We start from the raw sequence: 16,101 nt of genomic DNA, 5'->3' as shown, positions 1-16,101 counted from the left end.
ACCAGCATCCGAGATTGCTCCAGGTCTCGCTCATGAGCATTAGGGCTGTGAAACACATGAATAAGTGCACAACAGCAATGTCCTTCCCAAGACAACCCTGGGGTGCTACCAATAAACTGCAAACAAACCCAAGCTAAAACAATTAAAGGGTAAATACAACCAAGTTTTCAAGCTCGTGGGCTACCAACCAGGACTTGTTCCCAGCAGGAAATGTCAAAGAACAACTAAATGTTAGCAAACTCCAAATTTCTCCTTCCTTTTTAAGTGTCTTGACCATTTTTTAACTGCCTGATGGCTTGGATCCAGGTAACGGAGGGAAGGAAGGAAGGAGGGAGTCTTTTAATAAACCACTGTTTGTTCTTCCAGTAACGGTCCTAACACCAACTGTTTTAATGGCACAATCATACCCCGACAATAATAACTTAAAAGCAAAGTTTATAGTTTGAACAATACAAGTAAATGTTTTGACGTTTACTCACTTGTTTGATTCTTGCTCAAATAGTTTCCTACTCCCAGTACGCTGGGATATCCTTAGGAGGGGTTGGAAAAAGCCTATTTATAGTTGAGTTTGGAGAAGAGACAGTGAAGTGTCGTCTCGGACAAGCATCTTCAGTGCATCAGAACGGGATGTGGCTGAGGAAAAACCTCAGTGTGGAAAAAATCTGTGATGAAGCTAAAAAGGAAAGGGAAAATAACAGGGAACAAAATAATGGATTTATCAGGGACAACAGCAGGCTCATGACATGGCTATTTTTGTATTTATTTTGATAATAGTCACTCAGCTGGCTGGGTTATGGGGTCTTAAAACTACAGCACCACTGTGGGGGAAGAATAGTGATTAGCAAGTTTATTTACTCACTTTTTAATTCCTTTGCCATCATTTTACCTCCTGACATTAAAGCACAATGGCCGTTTCAGCAACAAGTGTGTGACCAACAGCAGCTCAGTGACTCAGGTTGGATGGGGCTTGGAGCAACCTGCTCTAGTGGAAGGTGTCCCTGCCTGTAGCAGGGGGGTTGGAAATGGATGAGCTTCAAGGTCCTTTCCAACCCAGAACACTCTGTGATGCTCTGACCCAGCTCGGCCAGTGCTGACACTGCTGCCTGTCCCACCAGTACCTCAGGTCTTTCAGGTTGAACATGCGCTATGGACTATTAACTTCTCCCCCTTGGCTGCAGCACTTCTGAGTTGGATCTGTGGGATGGGCTGGGAACAGCTGCACTGCCATCCCACAGAGCCCATCCGGGACTATTTCCCAAGTCAGCACTTTTGATCAGTGCTGCATTTACTTAAGTCAAATATATTCCCATGTAAAGAAAAAGCTGCATCAGCAAACTGTCAGAGCCTAATGGGGCAGCTCCTCACAGCTTTCCCTGTGCTGCTCCGCCAAGCACACAATGATGGCTTTGCTGGAAAGGGCAAATGAAAGAACGTGAAAACTGGAGCAAATCAGGCCATTTCCACAATACAGTGGGGTTTGCTATGCCTTAATATACATCAATTTACATTATGTGTGTGTGCTGCACTGTATGTACAGCAATGTGTTTGTCTACAGTATTTTTAGCTCTGTAACAGAAACAGCACAATGGGTTTCTTTCTCCTGGGGCCTGGAAAGTTCATAAAATTATAGCAAATGAAAATTCTGCAATTCATGGGAAAATATACATATTTACACCCTTTCTTCTTTATCACATTACAGCACTGCAGGGTAGAGGAAAATGGTTGATAGCACCAGCAAGATGTTGCCTGGGTGCTGACATTCCTGGGTCAACTTTCTGATTTCAGAGCTCCCCAGCCACCTTGGCTGCATCCTGGAGCATGGATGAACACAGTGCCTCAGCCCAAACAGGCTGTCAAGTGATGTGCCATATGTCATAGAATGGGTTGGGCTGGAAGTGACCATAAAGCTCCTCCAGCTCCAACCTCCTGCCCCAGGCAGGGACACCTTCCACTAGAGCAGGTTGCTCCAAGCCCCTGTGTCCAACCTGGCCTTGAACACTGTCAGGGATGGGGCAGCCACAGCTTCTCTGGGCACCCTGTGCCAGCGCCTCAGCACCCTCACAGGGAAGAGCTTCTTCCTAAAATCTAATCTAAATATTGCCTCTGGCAGGTTAAAGCCATTCCTGTCCCTACAGGCCCTTGTCCAAAGCCCCTCTCCAGGTTTCTTGTAGGCCCTTTAGGTACTGGAAGGTGCTGTGAGATCTGCCCTTCAGGAGCCTTCTCTTCCCCAGGCTGAACAAGCCTAACTCTCTCAGGCTTTCCTCACAGGAGAGGTGCTCCAGCCTCTGGGATGTCCCAGGCTGCATCTATCAGGTCCCATGGACTTACATATGTCTAGGTTCCTCAGGTGGTCACAAACGTGATCCCCTACAATAGAAGGGTCCTCATTCCCCCAGTCCCTGCCTTAAGCTTGAAAGCTGCAGTAAGAGATACCACCATCAAAAACCGAAGCAAGAAAAATCACTGAGTACAATCATGCAGCACGTTCTCTGGTCACCAGCAGGGCAGCTCGATGAGCCTCCCAGCAGTGAAGACGCAATTGCAAATGCCTGGACCTGACTTTAGTCCAAATTCTTTCCAAAGAACAGTAAGATAACAGAGATCTTTTACACAATCAAGGACATGGAACAATTTCTCCTTCATCTATGTCCATTTTCCCTGATTTAACTACTTCCATGCAGGCTCAGGAGTGCTGCTTTGGAATTAGCCTTTGCAAGTGCCTTATTTTTAGACTTGAGCCTGAAGTCAGGGAAATCCCCAGCTGACCCCAAACTCTTTTCAGCAAATAATTACATAAAGATATTCCCATTGATCCAAATTCCATCCAAGGCATTAAACTGACATATACAGAACAGGGCTAATATTTCATTTTTATGCAGTTACTTGATTTGGATAAATTAAATACTTTTGAAACTAAGCAGCATGTTGAGAAAAGGAAGTTGACTTCATCTTGAACTCCAATTAGATGCTTAATTCACCATTAGGAATTGGTAAACATTAAGCATCAGGGAATGGAAATTAGATTTGACTGATGGGTAATGGTTATATTGCTGGAGAAGACATTCCTGGAGGAGCACAGTTACAAATGTGATTAATAAATGTACCAAAGAAATCTGACATGGAAAAAAATGATATGAGAAGAATCACACAAGAACTGAAACGAAGAGCTGGTCTTCCTACATCACGCTGCTCACTGGAGGGCCTGTGCATCCCACAGCCACGGCACTGAGAGCACCTCCTCCAAGCACAGGGACAACTGCACATGGAGACGGTTGTGGACAATGGGAGTTTTGGGGTACTTGCTTCCTTACATGCGATGGTATAAAAATTTTGGGCCACACTCTGCAGACTAGAGCATGAGCAGCAACATCCTTGGACAAAATGTGTTCCAGCAACTCCAGAGCTTCTCAATCCTGCACTGCTCTTACAGCATGTTAACAGCACTCTTGGTGCTCAGTTCTGTGATTAAAGAACACAACTTTAAGTAGGTATCACAGAATCAGACAAGTTGGAAAAGACCTTTAATATCTTCAAGTCCAACCATTACGCCAGCACTGCCAAGACCATCGCTAACACATGTCACTGAGGGCCTCATCTACATGGTTTGTGAACACCTCCAGGGATGCTGACTCCACCACTGCCCTGAGCATCTCCCCTGGTACAACTTGAGGCCATTTCCTCTTATCCTGTCACTTGTTACTTGGGAGAAGAGACCAACCCCCATCTTGCCCCATCCTCCTTTCAGGTAGTTGTAGACAGCGATAAAGTCCCCCTGGATTGCTCATGTGTGTTCTAAAACCTTGAATTCTTCTTTCTGAAGCAACACTCCTTGTTTTGACCCAGGCCAGTCTGGGGGTTCATTTCATCACATGGCTGCACAAGCCCTGGCTTCACACAATACAAAGGGGGCAACACAAGGCTGTGGCAGGTGAGGTGGTGTTGATGTCCCATCTTTCAGAGCAATTGTGTGCATGCAACAGCTTATGCTACAGGAAAAGATGATTGCAGTTTCACAACTCCTTGCTAGACAGCAAGAAAATCTGGCATTTACTGAGCACATTTTGAGTGGTTTTCTCAGGGCAGGAATCCTCCTGCCATCATAGAATGGTTTGGGATAGGAAGGACCTTAAAGTTCATCCAGCTCCAACCCCCTGCCATGGAGGGTTGGGGAGAAGGAGGGTTGAGGGGGCATCCCTGCCTCACACTAGACCATGTCACCCAAGGCTCTCTCCAACCTGGCCTTGAACACTGCCAGGGATGGCGCATTTGCCACTTCTTTGGGCAACCTGTTCCAATGCCTCACCACTCTCAGTAAAGAACTTCTTCCTTCTATGTGTGTCTATGTTGCCTGTATGAAGCACAGTTTGAGCTACAGCCCCACTATACACCACAAACTCTTCAAACCCTCATTGTAGAAAACGTCATCAATGTGAAAAGGCAGACACTAGCAGTAAAGTACAACACTTTATTGCAGCATTGGCAAAGGTCAGATTTCTGAAGCTGGTGAAGATCGGGCAGCATTTCTGTATGAAATGTTACAATTTTACAAGTCTCTTCCTACATGCAGAAACCCAAAACAGTGGTAAAAAGGATTTTAAAAGAGCTAGAAAAAAGAATCAGTAACATACAGATGAGCTCCTTAACTCAATTAACTACCTCTACCTGAAAGCAAACAAAAACCTATGCTAATAAATAACAGATTGTCAGAAACAGACCAAGAAACCTCATGTCTACTTAAAAAAAATAAAAACTCTACTTGTTTCCAGACTTAAATCTTTTTTTTTTTTAACTTTTTTTGTTGTTTCAATAGACACAGAGGCTGATCAACCCATGAAGATCAACAAAGTATCTGGATCCACCCCTTGACATCCTCCTGTTATGCTGACTGGCACAGTTTGGTTTTCAATGATACATACAATGGGCTCAACTACATCCCTGTCCTCAGGCTGGTGTCAGGCTGTTCCAAGCAGTACGAGTCAACACCCTCTGTTCACCAACTTCACGTTCTATTTTAAACCTCAACAGACATTTTACCTCCTTGGCTCTGAAGTGTTTCACCCCTCCCCACTCCCTCCTTCTTGCTCATCTGGCAGCAAAAGGCTATTTCTTAACCACAGACTTTCTTGCTGAGGAGTGTTTGATAAGAAGTTTTCCTCTGTGTTCAGGGTTTTCTTTTAGACCTCACTGTTTGCTCTATGTTTTTCTACTGTAGCTTTGCAGCCCCCAAAGAAAATCCTTCCAACACAAAGCACTCAATTCGGAGATAACGCAACTTAAGTCAAGTTTAGAACTCTGCCCTCCCACATACTAAACTGGCAAAAGACCTTTTCAGTTCCAGTATAATCCATCTGAATTTCAGGTTGATCTTCGTTTTCACTGAGCTGCTCACTCGTCAAGTTAACCATCTCCTTCATTTACTTCTGCTCTCATGAGAAGATTGACCCTCGAGGTGGTTCCTGTAACAAAAAGCTGCTTTTTTTATATATTTTATTTTTATTTTTGGTAGGCCATGACTGGAAGCTTCCACTTGTTCCATGAGGGTTTGGGGGGGAAGAGGGGAGGCGGTTGTTCTGCCCCACGGCCCCAGCCTGTCCCATGTTTCGATTCTGAACGCTCTAGACTGACATGCTGAGATGTGTCCACTGCTCTCATTTAATCGCTGGAGGACTCCACTATCCACAACATCAGAGATACAGGACCTAATGAAATGACACTTGCTGCTGGATCAACGTCTCCTAAGAAGAAAAAGGAGAAGAAAAGATACAGTTTAAAATTAGATATCCAACACCAGGTGGGGATCCCTTCTAGAACTGATGACTTCCCTCTTTTGTTTTTGTTTTAAAGAGTACAAGAGATAATTGAAAATGACAGCTAAAGATTGTGCAAGCTGCACGATAAACTAAGACGTGGATCTGTCACTTCAAGACAGTGCCATGCCAACACCAGAATGTCTGGTTTGAAGTCAATGACAGTGATAGGCTACAACAATAAGCTAGACTTAGACCAACAGAGAAATTATATTTATGTTGCCAAAGACTTCTGAGTGAATTCAAAGCTTCAAAATATAATATACACCAAGTACCTAGTGGGTGATGTATAAAGTGTGTTTGTCCTGTAACTGAAACAGGAAATCATGTTAAATACACATTTCTCTTTATTATCCATACTCTGATTTTTCAGCATTAATGCAATACTCTATTATAAGAATATGTTACTAATAAAATCCTAGCATCCTGTTATTACCCTTATGCTTCATTTTTCTTTATTAAATGGGATAAAGAGAAGTCAGATGCAAATAGGAGAACTAAAATTACCGATTAAATGGAATATGATTTAGTTTGTCAGCTTATGTCCACATCCCAGCCGGCCTTTTGATGCAGACAGGTCCCCCTCTTTCTTCACTATACTTTGAGAACAGCAGTGAGTTTTGAGGTCAGTGCTTTTAATAAGGAGAGGGTTAACAAGATAATGAACTCCCTGGTAAGGCCTGTTCTCCATAGTGAGGTTTCTCATTGCAGTTATTTTTTCTTTCTTGGCAATCAATGTTTTTAAATAGATTTCATAAAATGTGAGTTTAATTCACTTTATAAGCAAGCCATTTTTATCAATCCTCTATAAATAAAGAAAAAACACTCCTTTATGAAGTGAGAGGCTGTTCTCCAGAACTGCAAAAGGGTATTTCCATGTCAATCTCATCATTGCAAAGAATTACTTTTGTGAATGATATGTTTCCTGAAGGGATCAGTTTAACAGCTCCATACCCAAAGTCCTCTGTTAGGGCCCAAGTGCTACAGAACTGGAAGCAAGAGTGAAAACTGTTGCCTTCCCTGTTCTCCTGAAGCAAATCAAGGAACCCTACTTTTAATAGAATCACAGTAAGTTATCTTTAAGGCCAACCAGCCTTAAATGTATGAGTCCCCAAAAGAATCTCCCTGCAGGATTAGCAGGTCTTAAAACCTGAGGCTATACAAGGAGGTGATTATAAACAGCAATAAACTCCACTTTTTGATCCAGCATTTTGCACATGCTAAATAACAAGAAATCTGACAAAGCCTGTATATCTCCCTGCATTTAACTCAATACAGAAAAAGGACATTAATAGATAAAAATAAACACCACAAAAGATTTCTCTCTAGTTTGTTTTAACAAAATGCATTCTGTACAGCCACAGCCACTACTCCATTCTTCCACTCACAGCAGGCATAGGCAGAGGAGGCAACACTTCTGTGGGTTTTTTTTGGGGGATTGTTTTGGCTTAGCATCTCATTAGACTAAAACAGAATCACAGAAAACTTTAAGTTCCAAGAGCCCTCTGGAGGTCATCAGGTCCACATCACAAAGCAAGATCCAGTTGTTCAAGGCCAAAACTATACAAGAACACAACACTGCCTTCATCACTTTCTGAATCATCTGGTGTGACGGGCAGATTTGGATTTAACTTGCTAAAAGATGTCTTAAACATGGTGCTTAGGACATGTTTAGCAACACAAGAGTTGTCTGTGCATTACAATGGAATCAACCGGGACATGTAGTTACTCAGATGATTCCTAACCTCAGTACATTTAGAATAAAAAGTTGCATACCTTAAAGAAAGTAACATGCATCACTACTTCCCATAAATTTGAGTTACTACTGCAAGAAAACAATGTATCTTCTTTATATACAAAGAAGAAACACCACAACACAGCTCACTCATTATCTAAGTGATAACATCTGTAATTATACAAATTGGTTCTATCATGTAGGAAAGGGAATACTTCTCCCAACATATACTAAAATTAATAGCTCAGTTCCTATTTGTTCTTGGTAAATAGGAAGATACTCTAGTGTCCTCAGAGTCTGTGGGGTAACTTCTTCACTAAAACATGAGGGCAGTCTGGGCAGGGTCTGCAGTTCACACTTCAAAGTCAGAAGATAATCCTCAATATATCCTCTAAATCAGAAGCTGTATAACGTAGGTGACAGAAAACTCATTCCAGAAGTGGTAAGCCACAGACTCCAATAAATACTATCCCTGCTAAAATGCTTAAGTTCAGTTAGAGTTAAGAAAAGTAACATTCCCTCAGTACAGGCTAAGATGGCTCAACTGAGGCATGACTGCAAGCCTGAGCAGTCACTATACAACAAATAAATATGCCTGCTAAAACAAACTTCCTGGTCCCTGCTTTAAGGAGCTTACAGATTAAATGGAACAAAGAGTGAATTACATAAACCAAAACTACACCAGAATTGCAAGCGTATGGCACAGCTATTTGAACAAGCAAACACTACTTAAACTGCTCACTGGACAATGCCTGACCTAGTTTACAGTGAACAGTTTAAGTCCTACATTATATTCTTCCAAAACCAGCTGAAAATTAAAAGCTTTCAAAAGAACTGCATTTGAAGAAAAACAATCTTTAGAGTTAAATCACATCTAGTGATCTGGCTGCTGTATGTAAAGAACAGTTGCAGTGCTCTCCTTGTATAGGTTACAAGGCGTTTGGGAAAGACAACAAGAAGGCAACTGCGTAGTTATTTCTGAAACACCTGCAAGTATTACAGCAGTTCAGTGTAACCTCATATTTTGTACTTCTATAACAGTATTAGGCCACAGTGGTATGAAACAGCTAAATGGACAGCACTGCTTATTTTATTATTACATCTGGTCAATAGTTATTTTAAACTGCAGTCTGTTTTCCAAAGAGTACAATCAGTATCTGTAGAGGGTCTCAGTGGACTGAGTGACCACCGGGAAGTTATTAAATGACTATAAGAATGTACCACAAAGTAGTAAAGAAGTTGGCAATGCTACTGTAGCATAGGATTAGTACATTAATAAAGACAGACCCATTAGCAGGTAAACTCTCCCTTCCCAGTTGCTGCTCCTATCCAGCCACCTCCAAAATTAACTTGCAAAGAAAAGAGAAACATGAAAGCAGTCTGTGTTTCACCTGAAAGCATTTATTCAAATTTGTGCTGCAGGGCTAATTTAACGGCTTATTTTCAAGCTTACTCTGAGTGAGAAGAGACACACTGAGATATATTAAAGCTGTAAAATGTCTATTAGGCAATCTGGAATGGCTCTTTTCATGTTAATACTGGTTTTGGTATGCTCTGGCATGCCAGGAATCTAAGGTTCTCCTCCCCCTTCCCCACCTTTACTATATTTACTTTTCATTCAGAGCTTTGAATACAGAGGTATAGCTCTCAAATTCACCAAACTGAAAAAGCACAATGGGAATTTCTCTGGGTACTCAAAAATAGCCTCTCCTCCTCACAGAGAAAGCAGGACTTGCATCTTTCACCCTATAAAAAGGCTCGGATGCTACCAGCCATTTCACAACTGAAAAATAATCCTCTGGTTTCCAAACCTCAGTCTAGCAGGCATTTACAGACACTGTGTTAGAAGCACAAACCACTGCTCAGTGTTTTAACTGAGTGCTTTAGAAAGGAACCTACTACCAACCGCACTTGCATTACAGAGATCATTACAGGTTTCCAACACGAAATTAATTACTTACTTAGAACCAGAATTACCACAGTTAAAGGAAGATTGTCCTACCTCCCACCAGTCTTAAAGATTAGATCCGCATTAGGTGCTCCCTTTGGATGCTGGTACCGAGGCCGCCGTTCACGATTAGTATTTGCTGGAGCTGGACGCTGTGCCAGAGACTGCAGCATTTCTGTAAGTTCATAGAGAACAAAGTGAAATACATTTTCTATGCATGAGGAATTTACACAAGCACATTTCACTGCCATAAAGAGACACCTTGTTTACACCTTGCTATGCTTCAGGGTAACACTCCTCAGGTAATTCCACAACAGCTAATTTTTAAAGAGTTACTAAATTGCACAGTCTGCTTTGACAAATCCAAACTACCCCATAATGTGAACTTGCATTTCCAGGTGTTCTCTGGAACAAAAAGAACTGCCAGGGATGGTTTTTATCACAGGTGCTTACGAAAGGGGCTGTGACCTTTTATTTCTAAAGATATCAGCCACCTCTTTCTTTATCAATGATCAGGGACAAACCTTCGCAGCAGTAAAAGAAGCCACAACATTAAACTACCTTGAAATAGTAACACCTGGACAATGTTGCTGCCAATTAAAGACTCAGCCAGAAACCTGCCCTAAAATTAGGCATTGCGAAGCCATTTATTTAAGCCTAAGCTACCCATAATAGGATCCTGTTACAGAGAAGGCAGACACCTGAAGATGTGACTCAGCTGACCTACATTACACTATCTATGGATCAGATTTTCACTTTATGATCGGTTAGGAAGAAATAGGTTGGTGCAGAAAGAAGCCTACACTACACAGTTTAGCTCTGGCCATCTAACTTTTGGGCAGTTTAAGCTAGGTAATTACCGTATTTTGGCATTTAGTACAACTTCATTTCTAAAATATGATTTAATGACAAAAATAGTTATCAGGCCAAGTTACTGGTTATTAAGTACCCACTATAATTACAAACACATCATAGGAACCTCCATGTAACCCCCTGCCCATATGTTAGTGCATCTAATGAAAGTATTTCTGACAGCCCACCCTGTGCAAGAATCTACATTACTCATCAAAGAGACAGATGGAATAAATGAAGAGGAAAAGCAGAATAAACTGTTAAACAGATTATGTTTGAAAGTCTGCTGTCTGGTTCTCTAATCTCTGGTAATCTCATTGGAGACACATACTCATCATCTGCTAGAAACGAACTTCCACTACTCTCACAATGACTTGCAGATCTAGAGACTAATGAGATTCTCTGACCACTTACGAAACACACACAAAGTTTTTGGCAAGATATCTACCCAATCTTTAAGGACACTGGGAGTCTATGCAGGATTCAATACACAGTATTTGTGTCAACAGTTATTCGTGCTCTGTGTATCTCTCTTTCAACACCTGGAAAAGGCAAAGCAAGCCCTTCAATACACTGACAATCCAGCTTTGTAAACATCATGAAATATCATCCTTCAAAACAATTCTGCATGCCAAGGGAGAGCTCTGCTGGCAATGACAAACTCAGGAAGAAAATAAGAAGAGTTTATGGTTCATTGCCAGCCAGGTGCAATGAAGCAGTAAGCATGTGCCTGCCTGTCTCTTCTGTTTTCCAGACTGCAGGTGAAAGAAAATATCAGGGTTTGTGAAAAGTCGGTAACTGAGAAGTTGAGTAATGGAGAAGGTAACAGAAGGAAGATGGAGCACCACGTATTAGCTAGGCTGAAGGTATGTCACCCATCTATGGTTTTAGTGAAGAAAATAAGTATCTACACAGAAAAATACTAGTCTAGAGTCACCCGGTTCCAAATATCTAAGTTAGAAAGGCATATAATACTAATAAACATTGCTGAAGTATAAAATAACCATCTGATACTAACTTTTAGTAGTGAATTTTCATCTATCAGCTACCTTGTGCAGATGAAAAGAAACCCCCAACCCAAATATATGTGAAAATGATAGGACAACTCTGAGGCATTCTTCCAGAAACAGAGATTTCTTAGAATCATAAAACAGTTAGGGTTGGAAAGGACCTTAAGATCATCCAGTTCCAACCCCCCTGCCATGGGCAGGGACACCTCACACTAAACCATGTCACCCAAGACTTCATCCAACCTGGGCTTGAACACTGCCAGGGATGGGGCATTCACAGCCTCCCTGGGCAACCCATTCCAGTACCTCACCAACCTCACAGTCAAGAATTTCTTCCTGATATCCAATCTAAACCTCCTCTGTGTAAGTTTTAACCCATTAACCCTTGTCCTGTCACTACAGTCCCTAATGAAGAGTCCCTCTTCCTCCCTTGCTAACTCCAAAGCTTGAAACAGAAACGTAAAACCAATCCTTTCTTTCAATGCAAACTACAGGCAAGCAGCAGAGAACCGCACAAAACAGAAATAAAAAATAGTTTCAAAGAGGAATATATTTTGGTCTGTTTAATTTAACCTGACTAAATGGTTCCTTTTAGTTTGGTTTTATTGTGTATTGCCCAAATTACTAAAAAACAAATCAACAGCTGTTTTAAAAATGGATGTCAATTACAGGAAAACCTATTTCTTCTATGTTGATTTTCCTCCTATTTTAATTCTTTGGAAACAGCACCTGTAAAATCTATGAGAAAGTTAAAAAAAATAAATGGTTTCTTTGCAAGCTGACTTGTTCTCAATTGGGATCAGTTCCTGATTCACTTCTCCTGACCAAAACCAGTGTGATCCTTGTTTTTGGATAAGAAGCACAAGTGCTCACAATAAAATCTTATATTAAACAAAGTAATTTTAAAGATACCAACAAAGTCATATGACAAGGCAGAAAAATCCAAATACCCTGACCAGCAGAAGTATCAGAAAGACCATTAATGAGGAAAACCCACGAAAAGCCTGAGAAAAGCACTGTAATGTCTAATTCTAGAGTCTACTGTTTCTTTTCTTTTTTCACAAGTGGGCTTTATTAGAGGGGAGTGCCTCAGAAAATAAGTTTTTAAGCTGATTACAATGTTTAATACTAAGAATATATTGTGTTACCATTCCAGAGCTCTGTAGACACTCTGGAAAAAGACCCCTTTTTAGCTTACAAGTTTAGTTCTTGTTACTATCCATGTTCTGAAAGGAGTGGTAGATTCCATAGTGGCTTTAGAATTAGAGCTGTTTTAATTTAAATTTCCCATTTCTTGATGAATAATGACCTTTCACTAAATACTTTAAATGAGATTTCCTGCTAATGAACTACTTATAATGTAATTGCCACCTGACTGCAACATCTTTACCAGAACAGTGGAGATGTTAAATAGAAATGCTAAGAGCTGAATACCATGGGTTTTATTGGTCTGGCTTTTGTTTACTATCTGAGTAAGCCAGATAGTAAAAACAATACCAAAAAGCTAAAACAAACCACCCCACAACCAAACACAGCAAGCACACAAACCAGTTTAGGGCTGTATAATCTGTTGTATTAACTGTTTGCGTCAATCTGTTCAGGTTCCAAAATGCCAGACTTACCCATCTTTACAAATCAAATTAGGTCATATCAATTTGCATGAAACCTTCGCTCTGTTAATATATTCTTGTGCTCCAGATTTGTAGCACCCCTAGAATCTTTAGCAATAGGAAGCAGAGACAGTTTTTATTTCTCAGGTGAAGATTACCTCTTAGTATCTGCAAGTCTCAGCAAGACTGATGCAGATTCTAAATACTATTAATATCTAAAATACCTATCAATATCTAAAAAGCAGAGCTTAAGTTGCATAGAATTAATTCCTCTTGTATCCTACTCAGCTGTCTTGCAGTAATGGATACAATGCTACATCAGATTAATTTTGCATTACTTTATTTTTAAGGTAACAATCTCCTTTTTTCTCCTTTCCCAAAATAAACGGAAGATCTGAAATTTCAGGACCACTTGAACACTCATTTTCATTGAAGAGCTATACAACTCCTTCAAGCACAGAGACAAGGGTGTAAATAATGAATGACAAACTAAAACATAGGTTTTCCATGAAGTATTACAAATCAATGTTCAAAACTTGCACTGCTAATTATCACAAAGAATATTTTCTGTAGATCCACAAAAGTTCCTCAGAAAATAAAGATTAAATACTTGGTAATGTTCGTACCCTGGTAGTCCTCTTGTTCTTGCCGTTCATTGATATCCAAAGTGAGCTTTTTCATCCTCATTCTCTCCTCCTGTTCAGCTTGCTGTTGGTTCCAGTGGTTTGCAGCAAGTTGGGAAGACATTGGTACATTTAGGATCTTAAACTGCAAGTGAAAATAAGTTTTTAAGTGCTCATCACAACACAAAACAATCCAAAATACAGGAAGGTTATGGGTATTTCCAGGTTATTGGGATGAGATGCTTTCTACTGAAGTTTCCAGTGGAAAGCGTGCTGTTGGTTTAAAACTGTATTTCACATACAGATGCATGAGAAAATACAAGACATCCAACCCTCCTAAAGATACAGAGAACATACAAAAGGCTGATGCACTGCTAAGGCAAAGCACTATTACATACAGTATTTATAGGAGAAAAACTAACTTGCACCAGGAATACATAACTATATGCTTTCTTTCTTACATATTCATAGAAGAAAATACCCTCAGAGTGAATTACACTGGTCTTGAGATAAAAGCACTGTAGCTGGCTCAAAGTTGCATCATCCTCCAAAGTCTCTCCTTCCAAAAAGATGAAACCCCTGAGCAGAGTTTCTACTGTTACCCCTTGTGATAACAGAGGAGAAGCGTTTCAAGCATTTCAGATATCCCGCAGCATTCCTTGGCTGCTACTTTTCCTTTTAGGAATGATTTCACCTCCACAGTGCTTATTAATCTGGAAACAACTGTGGTGTCAAATTTAACCTTTTCTTCCTCCCCCACACTCAAAACATCCACACTATACACCCAACACATTATCTGATTTGCCATAAGCTACATGAAAGGTAAGCTTGGTTCTAACTCCTACAGAAGTACCCGCTACACAACATAGCTGAGATTTTCAGAGAGTAGGGAAAGCGCTTTTTTCCCCCCCCAAGACTCAGAAAATCCAAGGTTTTTTTCCCATAGAATTTTGCTTTTAATTGTTAAAAAAAAAGAGCAGAGATTCTTAATCTTATTTGCAACTGAAATAAAAGTTTTCAGAAACTCCTTGATGCTGAAGTTAGTGAACACATTTAGAAAAATGTAACTTCTTCATTCAGCTGCATGTCCACTAGAAATAAATATTTCCATGCTGTAAGCAGGGTAATGCATTTAAGGGTAATAACTCAATATTCCATGAACTACTCTGAATCCTGCTGCTTGCTCTTGTCATCCAAGATCTATTTCCATTGACATAAAAGTAGAGCAGATTTCTAAGTGTTCTTTTCTGCTACACTGCCAAAAGCTGCAGACAGATGTTACCGAAACCTCTGTTGAGAAGATTTATGTTAAAAGCAAAATCCTCACTGCATATGGTTAGTGTTTAACACAATGATTAATAAGCAGTTTCAAGTAATCTATTATATAGTAGTGCCCCACTAGCAACAGGTGAATGATGAGCGTAGGACACCACTACTCAGACCCAGCATTTGAAAATAAACTGTGGCTGAAACAGTTAAGACAGACTCTTGCAAAGACTTGAGATAACCCTGGGTAGAGGAAGCCCTGTCAACTAGAAGATTTAGCTAGATGAGACAAATCATGCAAAAGATTACTTTTTGGGAGGTATCAGCATATTATATTGAACATAAATACAAACTTGTTATTAAAGTATGTGTGTAAGAACAAAGATGAAAGTTCCTGAAATTCCAGCAGAAAAGCAAGCTTTAGTTACTTATTCTTGAGCATTCTATGCATGTTCTCAGATCTTGTCGAATGAGCTTTTCACTAGCTACACAAATAACTAACCGATTAGCAGCATTTCATGATAAAAGGAATTCCTTAGCTTCACCATGAAGCTCCTAATCCATCTTAATATGTGCTTTACATTATATCTGTTCTATGGATTTATCAGCTTAATAGGATTGGTGTTTTCAGACAGTATGCTTAAAGTAGAAAAAAGAAAGACAAAATATAGAATGGTGCACATGAAAGAACAGATACAAAAACCAACCAGTGATTAACAGAGTATCACTGAGTCACTACCTCAAGGCAATCACACAGTTACCGCCTCAAGTCAAGTCACTGATGACAATTACTAAAGGATATGATGATTACTTAGCAAATGAAACATTTCTGATTTGCAAACAGTTAAGACATACATGAAACTCTCTTACAAAATCTGAGATGGTGACATAAGGCCTTCACTCACAAGATGGCAAACTGAAGAAAGATCAAAAATGATCATTCAAATGACTAGACTACAGATTTAATAAACATTTCACTGAGATAAAGAACTTCATATTCAAGGGCAGACTTGACCATTCCATGGATATTACTGTTCACTAGGAGACACTAGGAGACTTTGTCATCTAAATCCCACTTTAGTTCACACCTACCTACCATTTTCAAAACCATATTATATAGACCTCAGCTCTGATGCCTCATGACGGCAATGTCTTTATTTCCCCTTGCTCTCTTGGGGCTTGTGGATAAACCACAATGCCATAATCTAATCTCCAATAACCATGTTCTGTTTTCCTGCTACTAGTTCTGT

General features: G+C 40.3%; 1 protein-coding gene across 1 annotated transcript in view; it reads right to left on the bottom strand.

Moving 5' to 3' along the window:
- Window positions 1-4,451: 4,451 nt before the first annotated feature.
- UPF2 (UPF2 regulator of nonsense mediated mRNA decay) overlaps window positions 4,452-16,101 on the bottom strand; it is a 63,120-nt gene continuing 51,470 nt past the window's right edge. Inside the window, exons 20-22 of the mRNA XM_005143327.4 lie at window positions 13,589-13,730; window positions 9,545-9,665; window positions 4,452-5,735 (exon numbers count right to left, since the gene is read on the bottom strand). Of these exons, the coding sequence (XP_005143384.1) occupies window positions 5,726-5,735; window positions 9,545-9,665; window positions 13,589-13,730 (273 nt within the window). The 3' untranslated portion in view covers window positions 4,452-5,725. The remainder of the gene's footprint in view (window positions 5,736-9,544; window positions 9,666-13,588; window positions 13,731-16,101) is intronic.

The sequence above is a fragment of the Melopsittacus undulatus genome, chromosome 5 (assembly GCF_012275295.1).
Source record: "Melopsittacus undulatus isolate bMelUnd1 chromosome 5, bMelUnd1.mat.Z, whole genome shotgun sequence".
Classification (NCBI taxonomy): Eukaryota; Metazoa; Chordata; class Aves; order Psittaciformes; family Psittaculidae; genus Melopsittacus; species Melopsittacus undulatus.
This window is presented reverse-complemented; position numbering and strand designations above follow the sequence as displayed.